The sequence below is a fragment of the Ictalurus punctatus genome, chromosome 12 (assembly GCF_001660625.3).
Source record: "Ictalurus punctatus breed USDA103 chromosome 12, Coco_2.0, whole genome shotgun sequence".
Classification (NCBI taxonomy): domain Eukaryota; kingdom Metazoa; phylum Chordata; class Actinopteri; order Siluriformes; family Ictaluridae; genus Ictalurus; species Ictalurus punctatus.
Genome location: NC_030427.2, coordinates 17437177 through 17463918, shown reverse-complemented (window position 1 = coordinate 17463918; position 26742 = coordinate 17437177). Strand labels below are relative to the sequence as shown.

The 26742-nt window shown below is 38.6% G+C and overlaps 1 protein-coding gene across 3 annotated transcripts in view; it reads left to right on the top strand.

Annotated features, from left to right (window-relative positions):
- Nucleotides 1-19750, top strand: part of col11a2 (collagen, type XI, alpha 2) — a 74499-nt gene extending 54749 nt beyond the window's left edge. For all 3 annotated transcript variants that reach the window (XM_053684002.1, XM_017481472.3, XM_017481471.3), the window contains 29 exons: nt 45-98; nt 240-293; nt 7725-7922; nt 8098-8151; nt 8244-8351; nt 8458-8565; nt 8662-8715; nt 9621-9674; nt 9795-9902; nt 9980-10033; nt 10133-10186; nt 10268-10321; nt 10403-10456; nt 10609-10716; nt 10796-10849; nt 10984-11037; nt 12418-12471; nt 12751-12804; nt 13148-13255; nt 13481-13534; nt 13689-13850; nt 14161-14214; nt 14301-14336; nt 14454-14507; nt 14942-15224; nt 15357-15469; nt 15657-15725; nt 17683-17919; nt 18999-19750. In XM_053684002.1, coding sequence (XP_053539977.1) covers nt 45-98; nt 240-293; nt 7725-7922; nt 8098-8151; nt 8244-8351; nt 8458-8565; nt 8662-8715; nt 9621-9674; nt 9795-9902; nt 9980-10033; nt 10133-10186; nt 10268-10321; nt 10403-10456; nt 10609-10716; nt 10796-10849; nt 10984-11037; nt 12418-12471; nt 12751-12804; nt 13148-13255; nt 13481-13534; nt 13689-13850; nt 14161-14214; nt 14301-14336; nt 14454-14507; nt 14942-15224; nt 15357-15469; nt 15657-15725; nt 17683-17919; nt 18999-19145 — 2649 coding nt within the window. In that variant the 3' untranslated portion in view covers nt 19146-19750. The remainder of the gene's footprint in view (nt 1-44; nt 99-239; nt 294-7724; nt 7923-8097; nt 8152-8243; nt 8352-8457; nt 8566-8661; nt 8716-9620; nt 9675-9794; nt 9903-9979; nt 10034-10132; nt 10187-10267; nt 10322-10402; nt 10457-10608; nt 10717-10795; nt 10850-10983; nt 11038-12417; nt 12472-12750; nt 12805-13147; nt 13256-13480; nt 13535-13688; nt 13851-14160; nt 14215-14300; nt 14337-14453; nt 14508-14941; nt 15225-15356; nt 15470-15656; nt 15726-17682; nt 17920-18998) is intronic.
- Nucleotides 19751-26742: the final 6992 nt, after the last annotated feature.

The following is a 26742-nucleotide window of genomic DNA, read 5'->3' as shown; positions in this document are numbered from 1 at the left end:
GAAAAGAAAAAGTTTTTTTAAAACCTGACCTCTGGTCTTTGAAGGGACCTCCAGGGAAAGACGGACTGCCTGGACACCCTGGACAGAGAGGAGAAGTTGTAAGTATTAATTATTTAGATTAAAGATTTAGTCTTTTTTTTTTAAAAAAAAAACAAAGTACACAATGTTTTCTTGCTAGTATGTCCTCAGGAGTCAGTGTTTTGTTTGTGGTTGAATTTCCTTTTTTTTTTTTTCCTTAGGGTTTCCAAGGCAAGGCTGGGCCTCCTGGGCCACCTGGAGTTGTTGGACCTCAGGTAAGGTTTATTTAGCCTTTATGTACTTACTATTAAACATTTTTCGTGTTTTTAAATGTCTGTCTGTATGTATAAGACTATAGGATATAATCAGATATCTTTCAATTACAAGCATGTGCATTAACATACATTAACAGTACCCTTCTCAGTGGAATAATCTTGATTATGAATAAATTATAATCGGCTCAATCATAACCATTCTAGAATACATTCAGACATATTAAGTATGACACATTCTGACAGGGGCAGCATGGGTCCTGGATTCAATGATGATCTTGGGTTACTGTCTCTGGTGGAGAACTTTTAATACGTCCATCATACCTTTTTGATGTCTTGTGAGTGCAAAGCTGTGAATGTAGCAACATATTTCCTACTATGGTTGACCCTAACTGTCAATATCCATCTTCAGTTAGACTTGAACATGCTTAGGACTGTTTTGCATTGATGCTTTGTGGCCTTTTTGAGTTAGGACCAGGATATTTTATCCTAAATCCTGCTAGGAGGTTAAGAATTGGCACTTGATCCCAAACACATCAAGTTTCAAGGAAAACTGATTCAGTGTTTTGCACTTGCTATACCAGTCTTGCTATACCAGATTTGAACCGCATTGAATGCCTGTGGTCTGAACTGAAGAGGACATCCACTTTGCAAAGTAAATACGAAGTAGCTTGAAATGTCGTGGACAGAGGAGAGATCCAAGATCCTCTACAAGTGTCTTCAACATTGATGGACATTATAATAGATTAATTGCTGTTATTTTCCCCAGGGAAGGCTGCATTAATATATTTTTCTATGGCTTCTGATAGTTCTGAAATCTGTTTTCCATAAAAAGACACTACTAAAATTGCAAAAAGAAAATGTTTATTAGAAAAATTTTGTTAAACTAACATTGTCCAGCAACCCCATATATTTGTAATACGAATATGACTATTTGGAGGTGCTCGTGTTTATAAAGGGTGGCAATAACTCAACAAGTTGCATTTTGAATAGACCTTTTGCACAACTAAGACATTTCCCCAATCTTTCCCTAAACTTTTCATTCTGTCTGTCATGACAAAACCAAAACAAGGTCACGGTATTGTTAGGCTACCTAAATAGCAATAGAGTTGTATACTGTATGTGTGCTCCAGCAAGCTATGCAGTGAGGGGAGAAGGGTAAGTGATTCACATTTACTTTCTCCCTTGATAGTTAAGAGAAATAAGAGACATAATGCAAGAAAATTATGAAATGTAGGTGAAATAGTCCAAACTTTTGTGACTTCCAACTTCATGGTTGGAGCTGAGTAAGATGATGGCGAACACTCGCTAGATTGGCAGTAAACTGATAGCTAAGATTACACATTAGGCTAGGAAATACAGTAGTAATGATGGTAAGGGAAAGCAATTTGCTACAGTGGTCTTCTTAGCTAGTTAGCTAGCTTGACCATACCTAGGTAAAAAACTATAGGTAATAAACAAGTGGATGTCAAACAATTAAGATAGCCTTACATTATTTGTAGCTTTGGTAACCTTGAATATATTTGCTAACTCACTTTACAGATATAGCATAGTCAGAAGCTATTTTAGATTGCCGTTGATGCTGCATAAGAAGAACCTGTGTAATTACTTTCCTTTTATGTTTGGAGAGTTGGAAACACATTGCAAATGCAGGCATGGTTCTATCACTGAGTGGATGACGCCATTGTGGTTCCCTCTGGATCTAGGGCATATTCCCATTTGCTTGTTTCCTTGCCAAGTACCAATAGAAAACTCATTACCTTGGAATTGTGACACCATATGGGTAGTCTATAAAGTACACCACAGTACACCACATCATTCTCTGGCCATTCTCATAAAACTGACTGACACAGGTGGCCGATGGCAAGAGAGATTTCCTTTGGATTCTTTGGAAATGGACCTACTCATCACAAGTCCTGATAGCACATCATTCCAGACAATAGCAGAAAACACTCATGAATAGTGCCAATAGCATGAATTTTTTAGATTAAAAATGACTCAAAGTGTTGATACTGATACCTTGTTAGAGAAAATTGATTATGTTTTTATACTGATCTCTATTGAGGATGAGAATCACTTGAAGTTCTGTCACTCTTTTCAAGAATATAATTTTCCTTTAAAAAAAAAATTCTCCAAATCCTGATACCATTCTCATTGAGGATAAGAATTGCTCAAATTGTTGATACTGTTCTTTATTAAAGAGAAGAATCAAGTCTTGATACTCTCATACTGAAGTTTAGAATCACTTGATTGTGCTCTATATTGAGGGTTAGGATCACTCAACCTCACAACAGAGCACATAGGATGTGATGAAGCAACATTCATTCTGTAAAATCTGGCAAATGTACACACGCCATGTCACAACTTGACAAATGTCTGCAAGTTACCATTCTCTTGCCACCAAGGAAGTTAGCACTGTATGTGTTGACATTTAATAGAAGAAGCTACCTCTTGGCCCATTTTCAGTTACTCTTGTACAATTAGTACCTTCTACCTTCACCCAGTGGGCTCAGTTGGCTTAAATGTCACTTTCACATAGTAAATGGCAGCCCTCACTGGACACAGGACTGGCCTGGGTCTATTCTCTTCTTCAAAGGCAGACAGGTTAATAGGTTTATTAATATTTTGTGCTATCAATAACTTGGCACCAGTGTTGGGTTCAGGCATAGCGTGACACTGATCCCCAACACAGAAGCATTGTTTGCTGACTGATCTGGCAGTAGTGATGGCCAGTAAGCTGTCTTAAGTAAAACTCCTTTTACAGTAAACACCATATCTTCCATTGGTTAATATGGCCAGTTGTGTGTTCTGCCCTGTCTGTGAACCACTTTGGGCAGTAAGTTGTCTGTCTGGTTGCAAACAGATGAACTACCTACCTCGATAGGTATTCCAAATGAAGTGAACCACCTCCTTAGTACAGGCGTGCTGTCAGACTGTACATCTCCCTCAGTTAGGTAGGCAGCTCACAGATACAAGGGATGAATTTGCCAACTTCCAGAGTTTGCTCACCCACCTCAACATTGCAAATGATTTTGTGTCTTCTTGGAGGTCGATGTAAATGACCACTTTGGGACCACTAGTTTGCACTAGTATCTGTGACCCTCTTATGGGTTCCTTGAAAAAACAGACGAGTTTTTCCACCTTACTTTAACTTTAAGAATGCTAAAGCTAACACAAAGGGAAAAGCTCTGAAGTGGTACATCACTCTGCTTATCACTCTGGAAGCGAAATCTATGGTTATGAATTTGCTTAATTAACATTCATGATTGTGTAACAAATAGGTGCCACAGCAAGTTTCTCATCTGTTTCTTTAATTTCTTTTCTGTGTTTTATTTGTAACTTCACTTGCTCAAGAGAAGCCCTACTCAGGATTTGGAGTATTATTCCACCAGATTTGACTCGGAATCTTCCCTCAAGTTTGGATTGTTTATAGTTCATCTCGAAAGGTGCAGCAGCTCTGTCACATGTGTAGTGGTGCAGGAGGAGAGAAATGTGCTTGGGGCCTTACTGGGCTCATAGGGCTATGTTACCTCTCCTGTTACCTCGTAAATGTCCAATCTATGTCTAACAAACTAGATAAACTACTACTCAAGACAAAAAACAAAATTTTTGCTCATTATTCTAGGGGATGTTGATAATGCAAACTTCAGTAAAGAACTCACAGATCACAGGGAAAACTCTTGGCCACTGTTACACCACAATGAAAGGTGCATATTGTACTACAAATCGTACCCCACGAAGGTCTCATAAAAAGGGAGAACACATATCAGCACAAATTAGAAAACTAATACTAAGGAAAGCAGAGAGATGCAACAAATTTAATACACAACAAAAACAAGACGTGTGTGTGCATGTGTATAATTTGGCTACTGTATCTATGTGATTGAATGTTGTAATGAATCTTTAGATGTGTGCTATGTTCTTTTAGATAGATTTTTAAATATATGATGGATCTGAGTTGTATTAATTCGAGAAACTGTTTTTTCTTGGTGCCATGATTCTACGTCAGATACAAGACTGATTGGAAAATGTGTTTATGATGCATGAAGCATTTTTCTATTCATGTGGAGAAGTTTGGTGCTTTTGGATAATTACCTGTTCTGGCACGAAAGCATCTTTGTGTTCTGGGTTACCATGGCAGCACTAATATGGTCTGAACTCCTACATAACTCTCTCTATCCACTTTTGTGGTTTTTGAAATCCATATTCATAGGAATAATGTTCCAGAGTAGAAAGGTGTCTCACATGTTTAGTTCATGTCTTGGAGGCTCTCCTTTAATTATTTTCTTCATTCCATCCCAGTAAAAGCACTTGCCCTTCCTCTTTTCCTCTTCCATGGCCTGATCAGCCATAACTTTTGTTCCTTCAGGATCTGCACCCATATCTACTGGTCATTTCACTCCTTGTTGCAGCAACACAGTATATTTCCATAGTCTGCAAGGCTATTTCATTATTTCTGTGATGCTTTGAACGACATTGCTGCAAATCAGTTGGGACATATCAATTGGGATAACACTGAAGGCAAATTAAACATTGCTATAGAATACTGTTTGTGTGCGTTTGACAGATTTCAGTTAAAACACTTTGGTAGTGTTTTTCACACATCTAGCACCATGGAATAGATAGATAGCTAACCTAATTACCAAGCCATGAAAGAAATCACCAATCAAAATGAAATGTTTTTCAATGAAGCAACATCATGTTTTCATGTGAAAACAACTTTTTTATTATAAGCAACTATGTCATTTTTCTTGAAAACATCCTTTAATCTCTACCCCACATTTGCTGGTTACTATCTCTTCCTACTTTGCTAATGAATTAATCAGATATAAAATATTCTGAAAAATAACAAATATTTGCCATTAACTAGACTTGGACTTGATGTCTAGCCAATTATATTAGCTATTGGAATCGATGCTAGTCTAACCTGGCATTAGCAAATAAAACAGGCTAACATAGTTAAATATAGCCAATTAACATTAGCAAATTAGCTAAACTTACCTCAACATGCTTTTTCAAATTAAATGGAGTTCATGCTTTCTAGGAAAGCCAAGGAGACGCTTCATTTTATACAACTCTTTGCTTACTCCAGCATATGAATACATTTTACTGAGGTGGAATCAGGAACGCTTGTCCCCAAGGCTTGTGTGTGAGTGTGTGTGTATATATATACACAGTATCTCACAAAAGTGAGTACACCCCTCACATTTTTGTAAATATTTGATTATATCTTTTCATATGACAACACTGAAGAAATGACACTTTGCTACAATGTAAAGTAGTGAGTGTACAGCTTGTGTAACAGTGTAAATTTGCTGTCCCCTCAAAATAACTCAACACACAGACATTAATGTCTAAACCGCTGGCAAGAAAAGTGAGTACACCCCTAAGTGAAAATGTCCAAATTGGGCCCAAAGTGTCAATATTTTGTGTGGCCACCATTATTTTCCAGCAATGCCTTAACCCTCTTGGGCATGGAGTTCACCAGAGCTTCACAGGTTGCCACTAGAGTCCTCTTCCACTCCTTCATGATGACATCACAGAGCTGGTGGATGTTAGAGACCTTGTGCTCCTCCACCTTCCATTTGAGGATGCCCCACAGAGGCTCAATAGGGTTTAGGTCTGGAGACATGCTTGACCAGTCCATTACCTTCACCCTCAGCTTCTTTAGCAAGGCTGTGGTCGTCTTGGTGGTGGGTTCGGGGTTGTTATCATGCTGGAATACTGCATACTGATCATGCTCTGCTTCAGTAGGTCACAGTACATGTTGGCATTCATGGTTCCCTCAATGAACTGTAGCTCCCCAGTGCCGGCAGCACTCATGCAGCCCCAGACCATGACACTTCCACCACCATGCTTGACTTTAGGCAAGACACACTTGTCTTTGTACTCCTCACCTGGTTGCCGCCACACACACTTGACACCATTAATGGCTGTGTGTTGAGTTATTTTGAGGGGACAGCAAATTTACACTGTTACACAAGCTGTACACTCACTACTTTACATTGTAGCAAAGTGTCATTTCTTCAGTGTTGTCACATGAAAAGATATAATCAAATATTTACAAAAATGTGAGGGGTGTACTCACTTTTGTGAGATACTATATATATTATAATAATTTTTTTTAACAACCAGAGCATCCTTGTTTTTGAATGTTGGGCAAATATAAAATGCTGAACAACTGTAATGTACTCTGAAACTCTTCTTCTCACTGTCTGTTCAATAAGCACACTCTGGTGAGGTTTTGCTGTGATGAAAATAATAATAATAAAAAAAATAATGCCAATACTAAACACTGCACACGCATAATTTGGGTTGGATTATTTGATGTGTATAAATGAAGATCACATACAGACTTCCCAGTTTAGGATATATTAACAATAAATAATAATTCAGAATAATAATTTATATCTGATAGACTGATAATCTTTGCATGTAAACAAAGCCAGTCTTTGCTTACATGTCTTGCATCTTGAAATTCTACTGTAAACTTATTGGGTAAATATTGGCTTTCCTGTATAAATGTTAGGTTACATGGGGACTGCTATAAATAATTTACAAACAAGTTTCTGACATATTAGTTGGATGATTCAATGACATTTAGAGTATGCTCACAAAATGTACTCCTTGATTCAGGGAGATTATCCTTGCTACTCATTATGGATCTATATTAGGTTTTCTGTAATGCAGCTTTATAACGATGTCTATTGTTGAAAGCGCTGTGTAAGTAAAATGAAACTGAATAGAATTACAGCTGAGATTTATAATAAACAGTCAGTCAACTGACATGCAGTAGGGAATTGAAATAGACATTCCTTATACTATCAAGGTATATACTATGGAGCACTTGGATGATACAAATGACATTGAAAGAACACAAAAAATGTCAGTTTAGAGTCTCAATATCCAATAACATGCATAAAGCTTAGAAATTACATGCAATTTATATCACTAGAAGGTATACGAGAGATGCAGTACATGGATGACTTATTGCATTTAATAGCCTTGTACTGACTAATATCTACTGAAGAAGGAAGAGGTATACTGACTGTCAAAATTAACATGGATTGCACGAAAATAATTATAGTTACTGTGTTATTATTTATAGGCATTGAGATATACCTGTTATCATACTGTTATTCATACTGCTTCTATATGGCTCAACACAATAGGAAAAACACACATAAATATGCTTATATATTTTGCTAACAACAAGCAATTGTAGCCCAACGTAAATGGTGCACTTGGCGCAACATAGACACTGCTGCACGTGGCAGTCATGTTATATTATAGCACTTTAGGCTTTTCATATTTTCTGTACAGTAATTCCTCAATGTTCTTTTTGTATGTATTCTGTACCAATACATCAGTCTTAATCAGAAACCATTCTTTCATATAATTCTTTCATATCTATTATCATTCTTTTATATGTAGGGTCCTTCTGGAGAGACAGGCCCACTGGGAGAGCGGGGGCACTCCGGACCCCCTGGACCACCAGGTGAGCTAGGCCTTCCTGGCCCTTCGGGTAAGGAAGGAACCAAAGGAGATCCTGGTCCTCCTGGTGGCCCAGGAAAAGATGGACCTCCTGGATTGAGAGGCTTCCCTGGAGAGAGAGGACTCCCTGGAACACCAGTAAGGAAATTACTCAAAAAGAAAGAGAAATCACATAGACATGTCTCAGAATAACTTTATTGTGATTGCAGAATCCTGCTTTTATGTTTTGATATAGAACTGCACGGCTGCATGACAACTGAATCAGAAATATTGTATGATTGATGTCTTCATAAGCTATTTATTCTCTAAATAGGGTGGTGCTGGACTGAAGGGAAGTGAAGGCCCAGCAGGACCACCTGGACCAGCTGTTAGTATTTAAAATGAGACTTTATCAAAAAAAAAAAACATTGATTAAATTTATGTACATTTCTCAGTAACATAAATGGAATTGCTGTGTAGGGATCCCCAGGTGAGAGAGGCTTGGCAGGCACAGCTGGCCCCATTGGCCCCCCTGGAAGACCTGGACCTCAGGGACCTCCTGGAGTTGCAGGAGAGAAAGGAGTGGCTGTGAGTGTCCAGCTCAGATTTACTGAAATCTAATAATTCATGTCAATATATTATTCAACTAAGCAGAAACAAATGGTTAATTAAATGTGATTTAATTATTTTCCAGGGAGAGAAAGGCCCAGTTGGCCCAGCTGGTCGTGATGGCATTCAAGGCCCAGTTGGGCTTCCAGGCCCTGCCGGATCTGTCGGTGTTCCAGGAGAGGATGGTGACAAAGTCAGGGACCTATTCACCTCTACTCATAATCAAAACATTAGTCCCTGGCTTCAGTGGCTGTTTGTGCTTAAAATTATGTGATTTAACTTCTGTCAGGGTGAGGTTGGAGAGCATGGGCATAAGGGCGCAAAGGGAGCAAAGGGAGAACAAGTAAGTAAAAAAAAAAAAAATTCACTTACACCTCTACTCTGCACACTGCTTCTTCTAGAACTCAATCAATGGCTCTTGTATGGTAGCACTACTTGTATTGTTATCTGCTTGATAAATCGCTTTGCTTGTATTTTCTCATTTGTAAGTCACTTTGGATAAAAGCGTCTGCTAAATGAATAAATGTAAACGTAAGTAAATATACTTGCTGCAATCATAATTAGAGGGCCAAGCATTGAAAGTGTTTAGGTACCGTATTGGAATTTTATGCTTTCTTTTTCTTCTTGTTATTTTTATACTTCAACATGGGAGTCCATAGAATGCTTCATACACTTTTTTAGTGAAATTTGGAGTGATAGATTACAGTCTCAGCTACCTTCGTAGTAATTTTGATGTAGGCCACTCAAGCACTTTAGTGTCACCAATAGGGCAAATTTGCACTTACATTTACAATAGTAACTCTGCAACATGGTGTCATGGAAACACGATTTCAAATTCCTCTGTGTCTCAGATTTTCTACCATTATTTATTTTTTTCAGAATTTTTTTTTTCAAGTCTTCTCCTACAAGTTTCATTTAATTTGGAAGCATCAGGAGACCAACCCGAACAAAAATCTTAGATTTTTGATATGTGATGGGTTACCCATTACACACAAACGAACTTGACAGCTAAGTCTCCAAATAGGAAGTGAGGGCACCTGAGCCATACGTTTATGTATTGACACCCACCTTGCCACATATATATTGAGCAACAGCTTTGTGTTCATTTGCAACTTCTTTAATTGCTGCTTGCAGCTATATTTTTTTACATAACATTGTAAAATTATAATAGTTTGTCAATTTTGCACAAAGTGTATTGCAATGTATATGTTTTGCTCTTTTTGTAATTAGATAATTGTTTGTTGACAGGGTCCTCCTGGCCCACCTGGGCCGGTGGGTCCTCTTGGACAGCCAGGTGCTCCTGTAAGCATAACTCTTTCAAATTTATCAAATGAATAATACAACATTTAATAGTATTTTGATTAACCTATTAAAAAGTCCTTTTTGTGAGCTCATGCCTGTATTCATTTTTCATTTAATTAGGGTGCTGATGGTGAAACAGGTGCCAGAGGTCAGCAAGGTGCATTTGGTGCTAAAGGAGATGAAGGAACAAGAGGATTTCCTGGTCCTCCAGGCCCTATTGGGCTACAGGTATCAAACTAAATATCAAGACCACACACATTCAGAGATTTCATACAGGAGTGCAATGACAGTTATTTTAAACCTAGGGATTGCCAGGCTCAGCAGGAGAGAAGGGTGAAACAGGAGATGTCGGACCATTGGTAAGTGTTGAGGATTTATGCTTGCTGTGATGAAAAAAGGTTGGGATTGTTCCAATAGCACTCTGTTGATCATTTTTGGTTTTGTGATCTACTTTTTAGGGTCCTCCTGGACCTCCTGGACCCCGTGGCCCAGCAGGTCCTAATGGTGCTGATGTGAGTAATTTAATACAGAATATTACAGATTATATTTTGTCTAACAATGACATCATCATTAACATGTCTTTTTGCAATTAGGGTCCTCAAGGTCCCCCTGGTGGTTTGGGTAACCCAGGTCCACGTGGGGAGAAGGTAAACACAAAAGAGTATAGTTTTTGTATATTAAGACACATGTCTAAAGTTATATGCTGATGTATAATGATGTGTCGACAGGGTGAACCTGGTGAATCTGGACCACCTGGAATTGGTGGAGAGCCAGGAAAGAAGGTAAAAATGAACTTCATTAAAATTTACTACTTAGATTAACTTTTAACAAATTCATAATTGCTTCAATTAGGTTCTTGCTCATGATATTCATTGCCTGTAGACTTTGAATAATAATCCACTTTTTTCAGTGCAATTTGATTGTCTAATGGCAGGGCCCAAGAGGAGAACGTGGTGAGAAAGGTGAGGCTGGACAGCCAGGTACACCTGGTCCTACAGGTGGAAAGGGACCCATTGGAGATGATGGACCTAAAGGAAACCCTGTAAGTGTCAAAGTATGAATTAGCCTGACATATACGTAGACTCTGTGATTCAGTAGTGACTTCTTTCTTTCTGTTTAAGGGTCCTGTCGGTTTCCCTGGTGATCCTGGTCCTCCTGGAGAAGTTGGGCCTAGAGTGAGTACACATTATATTTTCATTTTGTCTGGTTCTGGTTCTGTATTTGGTATGACAATATTTAATTCCTAATTACAGATTTTTGCCTTTTATATAGCTGTATAATACCTTTTCTTAATCTTGTCTTTTATTAGGGCCAAGACGGAGCAAAGGGAGACCGAGGAGAAGCTGGTGAACAAGGAGAGACAGTAAGTGTGAAGTCAACTGAGCATGTCATGTGTGAAGTCAACTGAGTGTACCCAAGTGCCTGTACTTTTACATGACCTCAGTGTGTAGAAAAATTCAATTCGTAGTGGATTGACACTTTAATCAACCAACGCTTGATTAGCTCTACAATGCAGAAGAAACTATACTTATAGTATACTGTACAGTTGATTATATTGAGCCTGTGTCCAGCTTTCTTTTATGGTTCATATGCTGGATAGGTAAGGGCATACTTTAGGTGTTATATCGCTGGCAAACTGCAGCATCATCTACAGCAGCAGTAGTAGAGAAAAATAAAGAGTAAGACTCTGACCTGAGATATGCATTTAAATATTTTATTACAGAGGAATTCATTGTAGCATATAGAGAGAGGGAGAGTGTTTTCTTTGCACAAACAAGACATGGCCATGGAAAGGACAGGGAATTTATATTTATATATATTTATACAGGGAATGGTTTACTCGTCACCAAGCAATCATGACCAATGAAATGACCCTTTCTGCCATTACTAAGGAAAGAGGGGAGCGCTGGTAAGCATGATAAAGTATAGGAAAGGAGGTCGACATCTGCATGGCACATTCATACGCTTGCCAAGAGGTCAAACAAGTACACCATCTGCAAGTTTTAAATCCCCAATCCTTAAAAATGTTGCAACCATTAATGTTCCTATAGATCCAAAAAGGAAAAATGCTTTGATGATGCATTTGAGTGCATTTGCTAAATTAGGGCCCATGCATGAAGCTTCCTAGATAACTTAAATAAATATATACAACAACACTACAAATAACATTAGCACTGATTTAAGCAACACAGAGACATAGACAACAGAGTTTTCTAATACTGTAGTCATTAGAGCAGGGGAAATAAGTTAGTTAGGAAAAATAAGAGCAGACAGGTGGAATAACAAGGAGGAAATGATAATAGCCTTGGAATGTTTTGGTTTATTACAAATGCTCCTTTTTTATTATTATTTTGTCCATTACTAGGTTTCAAGGTTCAATTTTACATTTTATTTTGAATGTCATATGTAAATATCTAGTGTGTGAGTCCATCCACATTTACAGCATTATCCATTTCTTCACTGCGCGATTTATGAACAATAACAATAATGGATTATAATGATGGAAAAATATATTTAACAGAAAATCACGCAAAGATTCAGCAGTAAACTCAGTGAATATATTTTAATTGTAATGAACTTTAATATTTACTTTCATATTTAATATTAATATAATTAAGTATTTCAAGGCTGTTTGACTGACAAAGGATTTAATGTGCTGTAAATTGTCCTGTCATCATTGTTTACAACCAAATATTTAACAGTATGTAGTAAATGTCCATTTGATTGAAAACAATAATTTCAGGGTTCGCCAGGACCTCCCGGTGAAAACGGACCACCTGGCCCTACAGGAAAAAGAGTATGTATATACACAGGAAATATTATATTTCAAAAAGAAACTGATAACAAATTATTTTTTGCTGATAAGTAACTGTTAAATAGTTATACCTTTCCAATGGATTGAGTGGCATTGTGTGTAATATTTATTTTTTGTGCTAATTTTTGCTCTGTGATGCTAAACTGATGTATAAGAAGTGTCGGATATTGGCCTTTCATACAATTTTAATAATTGACATAGATGATAAGGGTTCCATGTGTAAGTGTAAGCTTTCCTTAAACCCATGTAATCATTTTTAAGGGGCCACCAGGCACAAGAGGACCTGAAGGCCGTGAAGGAGAGAAGGGAAGCAAGGTAAAACATATTTATGATCTCATTTGAAGTTTCATGAAATTATCGTTTATGAAACTTTAGTGCTGTTGAGCTTTTCTTTAAGATGCTTAATTATGTGTTGCTGGAGGAGTCACAATATTATACGCAATTTATAGAAGTGGCAGGAACATATATATATATATATATATATATATATATATATATATATATATATATATATATATATATATATATATATATATATACTTCTATAAATATATATATAATATATATAATTTATATATAAAACTATTTAAAGTGTATATGTTTATGTAAATATCGGTATTGATTTATTCTTTCTCACTTTGTAACTTTTTTCCCCCAGGGAAATTCAGGAGCTGTTGGGGCTCCAGGAAAGACAGGCGCTGTTGGGCCACAAGGTCCTCCTGGAAAGCCAGGAACAGAGGGTCTGAGAGGACTGCCCGGTTCAGTGGTACGTTCTCAGCTGCCCTGATTTACTGGTCACATACAATATTATTTATTTATTTATTTTTACCTGGTTTATAATTGAAAGTAGCCTTGTTTGATATTATGAATTAGATTAAGCACCTAAGATTTATTATAATGTCTCAAACATCTGTGCTAACATACCATCACATTTTCTGTGCTGCAAACATGTTTCATCAGTGTAAAAAAATGTATCCTTGATTTCTCTAAGGGAGAACAAGGTGCTCCTGGCCTGACGGGTGAGAAAGGACCTCCTGGACCCATAGTAAGCCTTTCTACAGTTAAAACCTCATAGGCATTGGTGATGTACTGTATATTGCATACTTTAACACATATTATAAATGCATTATGAATAGTTTGTATCAAATAAACTTGTCAGTGAATTTAAAGAAATGCCACGCCTTGTTTACCCATCACAGGGTCCTTCAGGTTTGGCAGGTCTACGTGGTGACTTTGGTGCTAAGGGTGAAAAGGGACATACGGGTATGATTGGTCTGATTGGACCTCCAGGTGAGCAGGGAGAAAAGGGAGACAGAGGAATTCCTGGCCCTCATGGATCAACTGGGCCCAAGGGAGAAACTGTAAGTGACATTTATGCAGCCTCATATACCTTACATACCTCAACGTTTGCTTGCATGATATAGGCAGGAACCAACAACAGGCTGCTCAGAAAATTAACTTAAATATGTGCATAAATCTATTCTGAATACTATGAACATTCCCCATGTAAGTATTAATATAACTTTTGGTTATAGTCCCCATATTCAGTTGCCAACTCTGAATACGCAGTTCTATTTGAATACGCAAACCTGGCCATACATGTAATACAGTAGAGTATAAGTTTGACTGAATATGCACATGTTGCATTTCATCTGCTGTGCTGTGTTCCAGGGTGTGTCTGGTGGTACTGGCCCTCTGGGCCCTGCTGGTCCTGCTGGTTTTCCTGTGAGTATCTCTTGGCAAAACTTTGTTTATAGTTAATATATCCATTGGTGTAAGGTTAAATCTGACACTTTTTCACTTTTTCACAGGGCCAGAGGGGTATTAAGGGAGTAAAGGGTACTATGGTGAGTAGCCATTAACCTTTATGGCAGATATAACATCAACAGCTACAAATACTACAAACATCTTCAAAGTTGTGATATAATATCAGGTATTGCCATGAAGCCTTTCCTGTGTTACAGGGTGGAGCTGGTCCCAAAGGAGAGAAAGGTGTACAAGGGCCCCCTGGACCCCCTGTAAGTTCACCTAGTGGCTGTCAGTTTAGGCGTTGAGTAAGATATAGAATGAAAGCACCCTTATTTCTCTACAACAAATTAGAACAAACAACTTAGAGGCAGGACATACTGTAGGATGGTGGAAGGTGCTGAACAACGTCTAATGAACAGAATCAATAAAACATTAGCTTATATAAATGTTGTGTCCTAGAATCCTCACAATAAATCATCCACAAAAGCACACAAGAAGACAAAAAACACACATTTGTTGCCATTTATATTAGCTAGACATTTATTTCAACTACGAAATTAATTGAAACAGAATTAAATATGGTCACAAAATTATCACTGTGCTAACCCACCTCTGTAAAGAGGACTTGATCACTTTATCACATCTGTATCATCTGCCATACCCACTGTTGTTATGCACACAAAAATTCTCCCTCTTCTCCTAGGGACCTCCTGGTGATGTCATCCAACCCATGCCCATTTCAGTCCCGAAAAAGTCCAAGCGTTCCATCGATGCCAGTAAGATGCTCTCTCAGAATGATGAGGATTCCCCAGCTGATGCCACAGGTGCCGGATTTCTGACTGGCAAAGAAAGCATGGAGGAGATTTTGGGCTCTCTAAATTCCCTTCAAGTTGAGATTGAGAGCATGCGTTTCCCACTTGGAACAAAGGAAAGCCCAGCCCGCACATGCCATGACCTCCAACTCAGTCAATCAGAGTACAAAGATGGTATGCTTATCACATTCTGTCATTGTGGCACCTAACTAGGGAATAGTGATTCCTTTTGCTCGTATTAAAGTAATAATATACAGGCATTTCGTAGCCCTGCCTAGGAACATTATGTTTTTTTTCCCTGTACAGGTGAATACTGGATTGATCCAAACAAGGGCTGTGCTCGAGACTCTTTTAAGGTTTACTGCAACTTTACAGCAGGTGGAGAGACATGTCTCCATCCTGGCAGAGAAGTGGAGAGTGTAAGTGCATGGAGGTTGCGTATGTATTATACTGATGGAAAAAAATCTATAACCTATATTATCCAGGGGTTCATGGACAGTAATGGATTTGGGTCCAGAAAATAATTTTTATGGTACAGATTCATCAAATGTCTACATTCATGTCAAATAAGTAATAGGTCCTTATTTTCTTTCTCAAACCTCTCAGGTAAAGATGAAGCATTGGCCAAAGGAGAAGCCGGAATCATGGTACAGCCAGTTTGCTAAAGGAAGCAAGGTAAGCATTTCTTTGTCTAATCTCTAGGTGGATACTAAGTAATCAGGTCGTCATCAAAATTCCACCAAGAGATTAGCAGCATTGCCTTGTCTAACAATGCATTGATACCACAAGCCAAAAAGTTTTACAGTCAACTGCATAATTAATGCAAAAAAACAAAATTATTTGCATAAAATAAACATTACACAAAATTAAGCATTTGCCACCCAATTAAATAAGGTTTGGTATATAACAAAAATCAGCATAGTAAAAAAAAAAATAATAATAGTATTTTCTCTCAAAGCACATGGGAAAACAATAGGGGATTACTTTCAAATTTAAGCTTGATCAGTCTTACAGTTCCTGAGACACAGATATTTGAGCATTATTCTGCAGCCCTATGATTGACCTCAGCACATAATCTTGGCATTTTAATGGCCTTTTCACGTTTGTGCAAATCAATCCAAACAATCATGAGATACAGTTGTTTAGTAAATTAAGCTCATTAAGCCACAGTAATTGATTTTTAGCCATATTGTTTACAACTGTAAAAAGAAATCCCCAGTTTGGTCATCTGCCAATTCCCACCCACCAGCAAGTGCTCCCCTATCATATGAACACTACCACCCAGGGGAGGGTGAAGGCTGGGGTGAAGGTTGTGCTTCCTTCAAGACATGTGAATCCAGCCAACTGCATATTTTGGAAATGCTGTTCATGCTTCATCACAAGGCAGCGAAACACGCATGGAAAGTGTCTTCTGCACTCTTCCGCATACATGAGCTTACAGAAACCCATGATTGACTAGAGTTGCTGTGAGTGAGAATGCCATCCTGTGGAGTATTTTGTGCTTTTTTTGCGGGGAAAAAAATGTACGGAATTGTTTTGTGCAGTCTTTTGCAGTGATGTTTGTTGGTAAATGGGACCTTTTAGCTGCACTCATGTGCGTACATGAAATGAAGATGGCTTTGGCTGAATGCGTGTTGTGATGACGTCACGTCACAAATCTGGGTTAATTTTGAAAAACTGCAAGCTCCTCCGAATATTGCGTAGTGTCCTTGATTTTGCATTCATTTCTGCGATCACAAAATCCTGGACTCTAAATGGTTCAAAATGGTTAAAATTTTTGTGGCTTAATGCAGTGAATTAAAAGATGACGTGCATAAGTATCTCAGCCTACAGCCACGCATTCTGTAGTGTCGCAGCCGGGAATCAAAATTGACAGAATTGGGATTTTTACCATTTTATTTACACAATACGTTTGAAGGTGCAGTATAGGTGCAGTGTGGGCTTGACTGGGCCGGAAGTGCTAAAATGCTGACTCATTTCTTGGTTTTAGGAATCATTCCTGCAGCAATCACAAGATATATGCTTGTTTTTATGTAGAAAAAAAAAAAAAACATGAACAGCGCCCCTAAGTGGCTAATACACATTAGGTTCCAAACAATTCTAGAGGATCTGTAGAGGGACATATCATTCAATCATTTATTAATGATAGCTTAATGTTAACCTTTTCTAATGCCTTTCTTAACCTTTTCAAAATGTTTTTAAAAAATCATTTAGAGGTTCAGTCTCTGCTAAGTAATTGTGAAGATTTGAAGATTTGCCAAAAAAATCCTAGGGCTAGTATGCAATATTAGGCAAATTAGCTCAAAAGCTGAGGGGGTCAGAACTAAATGGTTCTTTTTTGCAGAACAAATGAATGAGTCAGCAAGAATAAATAAATAAATAGATTCCTATTGCACGTTTCTACAGGGGTGGCGTAACTAAATATTAATTTTGGGGGCCAGTGTTTTCAAAAAAATGCTACCGCTTAAGAAAACTTTGCTATTTGAAAGATTGTAGAAAAAATTCTCAGTTATTTACTGTATATGTTCATTTTTATGAATGGTACCAATAATTCTGGAGTCGACTGTATCTGCAGAAGAGACCGACATTTTAGTTTGTTCCACTTATTCTGATCTTAATTTTTTTCCCCCAGCTTTCTTATGTGGATGCGGACGGTAAGCCTGTGGGAGTGGTGCAGCTGGGATTCCTGCGGTTGCTCAGCATTCGGGCTCGTCAAAACTTCACCTATCACTGCCACCACTCAGTGGCCTGGACTGATAACACTGCTGCCAACAGATATCAGAGAGCACTGCGCTTCTTGGCTGCTAACGAAGAAGAGCTGAGTTATGAGACCAGTCCCTATATCAAGGCACTCACTGATGGCTGTTCTGTAAGTTTTCCCTTTTATTTCCAATATATATACATATCTGTATGTATACGTGTGTGTGTGTGTGTATTGCCCTCATTCTGAACTGGTTGAAATGCACTCAAGACAAATGTGAGAAATGGGAGAAAACAAATGTATGTATTCAAGATTCAGATCAGTAAATAAATCTGTGTATCATCTGTTCAATTCATATCTGTTTTGATTTTTTTTTAATTTCCATAAAACCCACGACGTCTCAGCTTTTTCTCATCCTTAACAGTAAAAATGGGAAATACGGGAAAAAAAACGGCACCTTTTTAAAACTTGTTTCATCCACGTACACCACCAGCAGGGGAATATGTGAGGATATGAGCAGAGTACTGTAAATGTGGGAAAATAACTAAAAGACACCTGAAAGACAGTTAGAGACATCGTTAGAGCTGTATGTGGATGTCATAGTTAAAATGTTTGATGATGGAACGATGAACACGGATACGTCTGCCAGGACAGCTCAAATTGGTGTAGAGAAATGCTCAGCTTTGCAAACGCAGAGAACAAAATGAAAAGTGGATCATGACATTTTTTAAATATATCCTGAGTTTGGTAACACCCACTCCCACACACACTTTTTTTTTCCTCCCACTGCTCACATCTGTTAAATTAAACTCAGTGATATTGTGGGTCTTATTTATGGACCTCAGCTCTGCCTTTTCCTTTTTTCCTAGTAACAACAGATAAACTGTGAAAAAATGCTGTTTTTTGTAAATTCAGGCAATTTTTTATTTTCTGTTTTTTGTTTGTTTGTTTTGTTTTGTTTGTTTGTTTTTCCAGAACAGATTTTGATTGAATGGATGAGACACGGATTGTAAATCAAGTGTAATTCAAGTGCATTGTGTTCTCCGTATGCCTGTCACCAGTATGCCTGTCATTAGCATGTCTGTAGAATATAACAGAAACGTCTCTGCTGGTTCGACATTAGGTTTGTGGTCAAACCAGTAACCTGCATGCGCATCTTGCTAAAGAATTGGACAATGGCAAAACATTTAATTAATGGCAATTAAAATAATTCTCTCTTTTTCCACTCTCTCTCTCTCTCTCTTCAGTATCGCAAAGGTAATGGTAGGACAATTCTGGAGATAAACACACCTCAAGTTGAGCAGCTTCCTCTCATGGACATCAAGATCACAGACATTGGGGAGACCAATCAGAAGTTTGGTTTTGAAGTCGGACCTGTCTGTTTCCTGGGATAAACTTACAGACATGGCAAGAACATAAAAGGAATACAAAATTAGACACAAATGACACACAATAACTTGGATTCATTCAAAGATGCATTTATTTGGCATAGATGTATGCCAGAATAAATACATGTTAAAAGACAATCTAAGATGTGGACACACACACACACACACACACACGCACACACACACACACACATACACGCCATTGTGAAGCAAATGTAAGTAGAGATCAAGGGCAAAACAACTCTAAACCAGCTTGAAGATGAGATGAAGATGGATGGCAAGATGAGAAAACAGCCTTGATGAAACACACCTGTAGCAGAACAGAGTAAAGATCAATATGTGACAAGGCATATTTTCAGAAAGAGTGTTCTGGAACAAGCTGATGGCCTAAAGGGGCAACTACTACAGAAAAGCAACCAAGCTTCTGCTTCTGCATTTCAGATCACCTCGCCCTTATCTTTCCTTCTCACTGTTACTTCCCCATGTGTCCCACTCTACCTCTGTGCTTCAGCCTTCCCCTCCATAATCTCATCTAAGCCCTGTGTGATCACTCCATTTGAAGTTGAGACAACATAAAAAGTAATTTTTTTTTTTTTTTTTTTTTTTTTTTTTTAAGTAAAATGGATAAACTGGTATGTTTCCATTTATCCTTTCCATACTGTAATAAAGCCACATGGCGACATTTTGTACTGTTTTTTCTTTCTCCCTTGTTTCTAATATATGCAGTGGATATCTGTAAATTGCATTGCCTTGTTGTACATGCCTTGTAGAGTGATTAAACCTAGTGTTTTTACAAGTTTTGTGGGCAACCCATGGACCCAATATTAATTCATCAGAGAAGAATTTATAGATAAGAGAGTTGTGCTAGTTTGTGTAATGCAAGCTAGCTTAAGCATGGGCCATTCATAGTTATATAAAACAATATCTTATTTTTGCTTTAAAGTGGAATTCCCTCTGTGGTGTAAAGATCGAGAGCATCCTGTCACTATGTTATCTCCACGTAAGGTTTCAGCAACAAGCTATTCAGTTCACCATCACTAACCTCTCTTATTACCAGTTCATGGTGAAAATGTGAATTAGAAAGCATTTGTATAGAAATATTTTATTGTATTTATTTTTCGAAATCTCATTAAAACAAGGTGCTCAAGCAGACCAAACACTTTTGCAGTACAAAATAAAATGTGGTGTTTCACCTGTATTTACCTGTTTATACCACCTCATTACTTGTTTGTTTGTGAAAGAAGATCACAATCAAGTAAAATTTAGGCTCACTACTTTGAAACAACAGTTGCACAATGGGGGCAAGAACAAGTGTGAAAATATTAAACCTTTTTAAAAATGTTACCTTTCTGGAGAAGACAAGCCACTGCCTATGTGGTTTTCTCCGCAGAGCTATACTGAGGAGAGTTTTGTTGTGTTATTAAAAGACACTCCACAAAATCATTTGTTTGTTTAATTTTGTCTAATGGACTTCTACTAATTGTCCCAAAAGTTTCAACTCCCAACCAACCCAGTCTCACAGAAAAAAAACATTTGCATGCAAGTTATCTGCAGCACCTTCTATACGATGAATATCAACATATAAATATTTCACTTGACTGCTCTGCATGAGACGTTCTACACCAACACATTAACCAAGCTAACCTCTCCCACTTTGCTATTTCAATAAAATCAGTAGGTAATGAATAGAATTACCACATTTTTTAAAAACATATTGAGCGTTGTCCACTTCATGTGTAAAGGTTGTGCTTTTTCTCAATTACTATTCTCATGAAACTCCTTCTCCTCTTCTTTGCAAACACATTCGAGTTGGTAATGTGATACAGTAATACAGAGAGGAATTTTAATCATATGTCATGAAAAGCACAAACTTTACGCATAAAATGGGCAATACTCAATGTGTTATAAAAGTGGAAACTATTTATTACATAGTAATCTTATTCAAATAGTGTCATGGTAGAGGTTAGCTTGGATGAAATATGTTGGCTCAGAGCATCTCATGCATTTGAGTGAGAGTTTGCTATGAAGCATATGCTTGTTCCAGAACGTTGATGTTCAGTGAATAGAAGGTGTTGCAGTTAAGTTGCATGCAAACGTTTATTTGTGCGCATTATAGCATGTGCCAAATGTGTATTTTCAATGTTTTAGCCATTTTTTATTGCCAATTCTGCTGATAAACCTACATTTTAGAATACTAAAAAAAAAAAAAATTCCATTCAATCCCAACTGGACAGCTTTTCTAACCAATGGCAAAGCAGACGCACCACACATTGGCACATTGCGGTGTTGCAGAGCATTTTGCCATTGTGAGGGAAGAGGCAAAACTGTAACTCAGGCTGCATATTGTGTTTAAAAAAAAGTATAGCTAAAAGATGTAAGTAAACTTCCATTTTCTAAACATGTAGGAAAGATGAAAATGTTAACAATGAATAATTTTCAGAAATAAAACCATGATAAACCAAATGGTTGATGTTTCAGTTAAAAGCAATAACTGCATGGATCAGAGCTGATGAGAGTAGCATTGACTCTAATAATTGTACTGATTATAAAGATTCTTGATATTTCCCCATAAAGCGATATTTTGTTGCTTTATAATGGACATGTAATGAAATGTGTACTGAAAACAGGCCAGTTAAAGGATGTGGAAGTAGGTGTACTGAGAGTGCTGCAGGACCTTCGATTTTCAGGATTCCTTTACGTGCAACTGCTTAAAAAATAATAGTATGTAAATAAACAAATAAACAAACTTTAAAATGTATTATTTTGAGTAGTTTTATGTCAGAGATAGTATTCCTTTTATACTACAGCGAATTTCCAGTGCTTACAATTCTCAATTTTCAACTGTTTAGAGTTACATTTTATGTTTTAGAAGATCTGGGAATTTGTGCTTTCTGGTTTCTTGGTAATATTAAAAGCTATGAGAAAGAGAAAATATAGACAATTACAATGACGCATTTGTGATACAGATGAATTTCCAGTACAGGCCAATGTATTAACAGAGCATTTTATATGTAGAGGATATCAGAAAAAGGTTGTTCAAGGCACTCATGATAGAGCCTTTTTAAGTTCTAGAGCTGAAAGTCTACAAACTGCACAGGAAAAAAAAAAGGAAAAAACAGGTTTAAGAAATCAAGTTTATTTTGTAACCAAATGTGGTCCTATACCTAATCAGGTAAAACAAATTGTTTTTTCCAATTGGAAATGGATTCAAAGTGCCCCTATTTTAAGGGGAATTAATTTCAGAAGAGCACTGCCCTTAAAAGGTGAACTAGTACAAAGTCACCTATCCAGTAAGAAAAAAACTACCTGGCTTCACCAGTCTTTAAAGGGCTTACATATATATGTGGCTCCTGCAACCACTGCTGTAGTCATTTATAAAAGTCATGAACCAATTGTAATACACAATACAGATTCTATTGGCTATCGTGCAGCTGTGGTTGCTTCAACCATGGTAGAACTAACAGGCGCTTGAAGAATATGGACTACCCCATGGCGAAACATTTTCAGGTAGTTCATAATGGGAACCCAGACAGTCTCCTAGTGGAAGCATTAGAAACAATAGGTAAAATCGTATGAGGTGGAGATCATTTGAAATCATTTTCATTTGAAATTATAATTTCAATAATTAGGGCAGCTGTGGCTCAGGTGTTAGAGTGGGTTGTCCTCTAATCATAGGGTTGGCGGTTCGATTCCTGGCCCACATGACTCCACATACCGAAGTGTCCTTGGGCAAGACACTGAACCCCAAGTTGCTCCCGATTTGCGCCTTGCATGGCAGCTCTGCTACCATTGGTGTGTGTGTGTGTGGGTGAATGAAAAAGTGTAAAGTGCTTTGGATAAAAGTGCTATATAAGTGCAGACCATTTACCATAATTACAAAGGGTAACCTATATATATATAAAACAGATACAACCAAGTCTGTGGATCCCCCTCTTGGAACCTAGAGGTTTAGCAGTTTCAAAATCGTCGTAATAGAGTAGAATCTGTAAAACGTGCTTTTGCGGCGTGAACAGTGCATGGTTTTGGAACAATGACCCATCATTAATGTCTTTGTAAACTCCAACCCACACTGTTTGTCCTGTAAAAAGCTCTCTCTAACTTGATTGTTTTTGAATATGGATTTCAGTGTACCCAGAATGGGTACTGTAGGGAATCTAGCCAGCAGGGGGAGGGAGCACAGACACACAGGAGGCTGTTTTGGTGTCACTCGTGGAGAATTCGTTATTCAAAAATAGTTCTTGAGAGGGTGTGGGTACGCGTGTTTGCGTGTGTGTCGGCGTGGGGCTGTAAGGAGAAAGGCTTATTTGCCGCGGGGTTGCCGAGGGCGTGCTAGGGGTTTCCCAAGTAATGGGGATCCCGTTTTACTGTCAGGAACATCAGCAGATGCAGTCAGGGGGCAGAGTCTTTGCTTGCATCTGGATTGCCTGGAAAACATACAGCATAGGTTAGCGCATACACCCCGAGAGTGTTCTCTCCCTTTGCGAGCGGATTAGCACCCTTTTATACTCTCCCCTCGCCTGCTGGATGGTGGAATTCTCCCATGCCGTGCGCCATTCACCGGCCATGTGTGTCGGCGGCCCCGCCCCACCGCCACGTGCTCTCCGGCTGTACAAAACATTGATGGTGCTGAAGTGGAGCGGTCTCATCAGCACCACCGCGGCAGTCGCGGGAGGAGCGATCTTTGTCTCTTGTGCGCCAGCTGTCAGTCCGTCGCGACAGTACCCCCCCCAGCTCCGAGCCTACTGCCGTCGCCTGTCGGGCCCACAGTGCATCCCGTCGCGAGAGGCCATCTGCATTCCCACTGTGGGTCCCCTCCCGGTGCTGGACCTGGAAAGAGAACTCCTGTAACGAGAGGAACCATCGGGTTACCCTGGCGTTAGTCTCTTTGGCCTTGGCCATCCACTGTAGTGGGGTGTGGTCTGTCACCGGGACGAAGTGCCGACCGGCCAGGTAGTATCGTAGCTCTTCAATGGCGCACTTTATCACCAGGGCCTATCTTTCCACTGCTGTATACTTCCTTTCAGCTGGGGACAACTTCCGACTGATGTAGAGGACCAGGTGTTCCTCTCTGCCGAAGGTCTGTGAGAGAACTGCGCCCAGCCCGGTTTGGGATGCATCTGTGTGCACGGTGAATGGAAGGGCGAAGTCTGGGTTGCGTAGCACTGGGGCACTGGTGAGGGCTTCTTTCAGGGCTTGGAAGGCCCGTTCCGCTTCTGCCGACCACTTAACCCGGTCCGGCTGACCCTTTTTCGTGAGATCTTAGAGGGGGGAAGCTACAGAGGAGAAGTTAGGCACAAATCGGCGGTAGTACCCCGCCAACCTCAAGAAGGCACGTACCTGTTTTTTTGATGCAGGCCGGGGATAGTCTCTTACTGCCTCAATTTTCTTCATCTGGGGCTTTAGTAGGCACCGGCTGATATGGCAGCCGAGGTACTGTGCCTCAGTCAGCCCCAAGTGGCACTTTTTCTTCCTTGTGCTTAAGTTTAAGGCACCAGGAGCTGAAGCCTGTTCCCTTGTCTGGATCGTAGAAATGTTCCTGTCAGAAAGACAAGAGAAAATGTTTTTTGTAAGAACTGAACATTCATCTGAACACTGTGTCATACCACAAAACAGAACATCAACTACAACACAGTCCTCTAAAGCAGAAAATTGGTAGTGAAAATATCGTCATGGAAGACTTGAAGAGATGCAGTTGATGCAAGCCTGAGTTTGCTTTTAACTGAAAAGTAATTTTATCAATGGCATGAACGTAGACATTTAAATTTATTTGTTCATATTTAAGTCAAACCTAAAAGGGGTCATGCTATAAGAAATCCAAATCTAAAATAAAATTGTAATTTATCTTTTAACATATCATTGTATGATTAAAACGTCCTGGAGGTTTCTTAGCTTAATACATCCTTTTTAGTACAAAAAGAGCATTTATTTAACCAAGCTCCAAAAACGGCTCATTTGGATGTGGTAGGATTTGTGACATCACACGGGCAAATACATTTGTATATGACTGACTCTACAGCAAGACTTCACTACCAATGGGAGTGAATACAGTAGAGTGAACGTGATCCGTAGTCATGGGTGGTTACATTGAAGTCTTAACAATAAAGGACAAAAAAATTTGTCGTTTCAGTCAGAGAACGCATAGAAAAAAAGTTATAAATTTTTACTAAAAATCTGCTCAACCATGTGGGTCTGCAGCCCACTACTTCCCTTTATTTTAATATTTCTAGTATTAAATAGCCCTTTAAATAAAGGCTTTTGAACAATTCCAGTTGGAAGTGTGCCTTGGATGACCTTTTTTGGATTATAGAGTACCTTCAAATATACTCCATAGAACTTCTATGCATTTCTGACTAATAATTTCGTAAATTTTTTTGCCTAAAATAAAATAAAAAAATCCCCACCAGACCTTACTACATTCCTCAAAGAACTGTCTTTGTTTTTATAATTATTTAAAACTCATGTAAAGTAAACATGCACTTGTTTACTCAATATAATTTAAATATATAATATATATAACAACTCCCACCGTGGCCCTGTGTGTGCGCGGAGTTTGCATGTTCTCCCCGTGCTGCGGGGGTTTCCTCTGGGTACTCCGGTTTCCTCCCCCAGTCCAAAGACATGCATGGTAGGCTGAGTGGCATGTCTAAAGTGTCCGTAGTGTATGAATGGGTGTGTGAGTGTGTATGTGATTGTGCCCTGTGATGGATTGGCACCCTGTCCAGGGTGTACCCTGCCTTGTGCCTGATGCTCCCTGGGATAGGCTCCAGGTTTCCCCATGACCCTGAAAAGGATAAAGCAGTATAGAAGATGGATGGATGGATATATAACAACATAAATAAATAAATAAATAAATAAATAATATAAGTTGCTCTTTATTTCTTTTATGAATTTCAGTGAAGCTTTCATGAAACTTCGTCTCACCATTAGTCAGTAGCTGCGTTTACATGGACAACAATAATCCACTCTTAACCCGATTAAGACCATATTTTGATTAAGAAACTACCATGTAAACAGAAATTTTTACTTACCTTCATCTAATTAAGGTCATACTTGAATTAAGCTCTAATCGAATTAAGACAGGTGGAGTACTCCTGTTTTAGTCGCATTATGGACGTGTATTACAGACATGTAAACACCTTAATCACATTATGAACGTCGTGTGGTAGTTTTCACCGCATTTTGCGACAGGACATGATCAAACAGGGCAGTTTTCAACATTTTACATCGAAAAAGAGAGTTCGGCTGCGTCCCAAACCGCATACTTACCTACTATAGGCCGGTAGTGAGGAAAAATACATGTATCTCGGCTACTATATAGACGGTAAGTACGCGGTTTGGGACGCAGCCCACGGCTTCAAACAGTCGTCTACTTGCACGTACAGCATGGCAAATAATTAACTGCACTTAAACCGTTCGTAAAAAAAAAATCAATAAAAACACCCAAAACTGTATACGGTACCATAACGAAGACAAACTGTATGTTGATACGTGAAATTCTGGAGGGACGGCGTGGCGCGGTGACGTAATGACGTGTGACGTGTGACGTAAATCTAATTATGTTCTATAACATGTAAAACGGGTACATAAAAGGAGTATTCTAAAA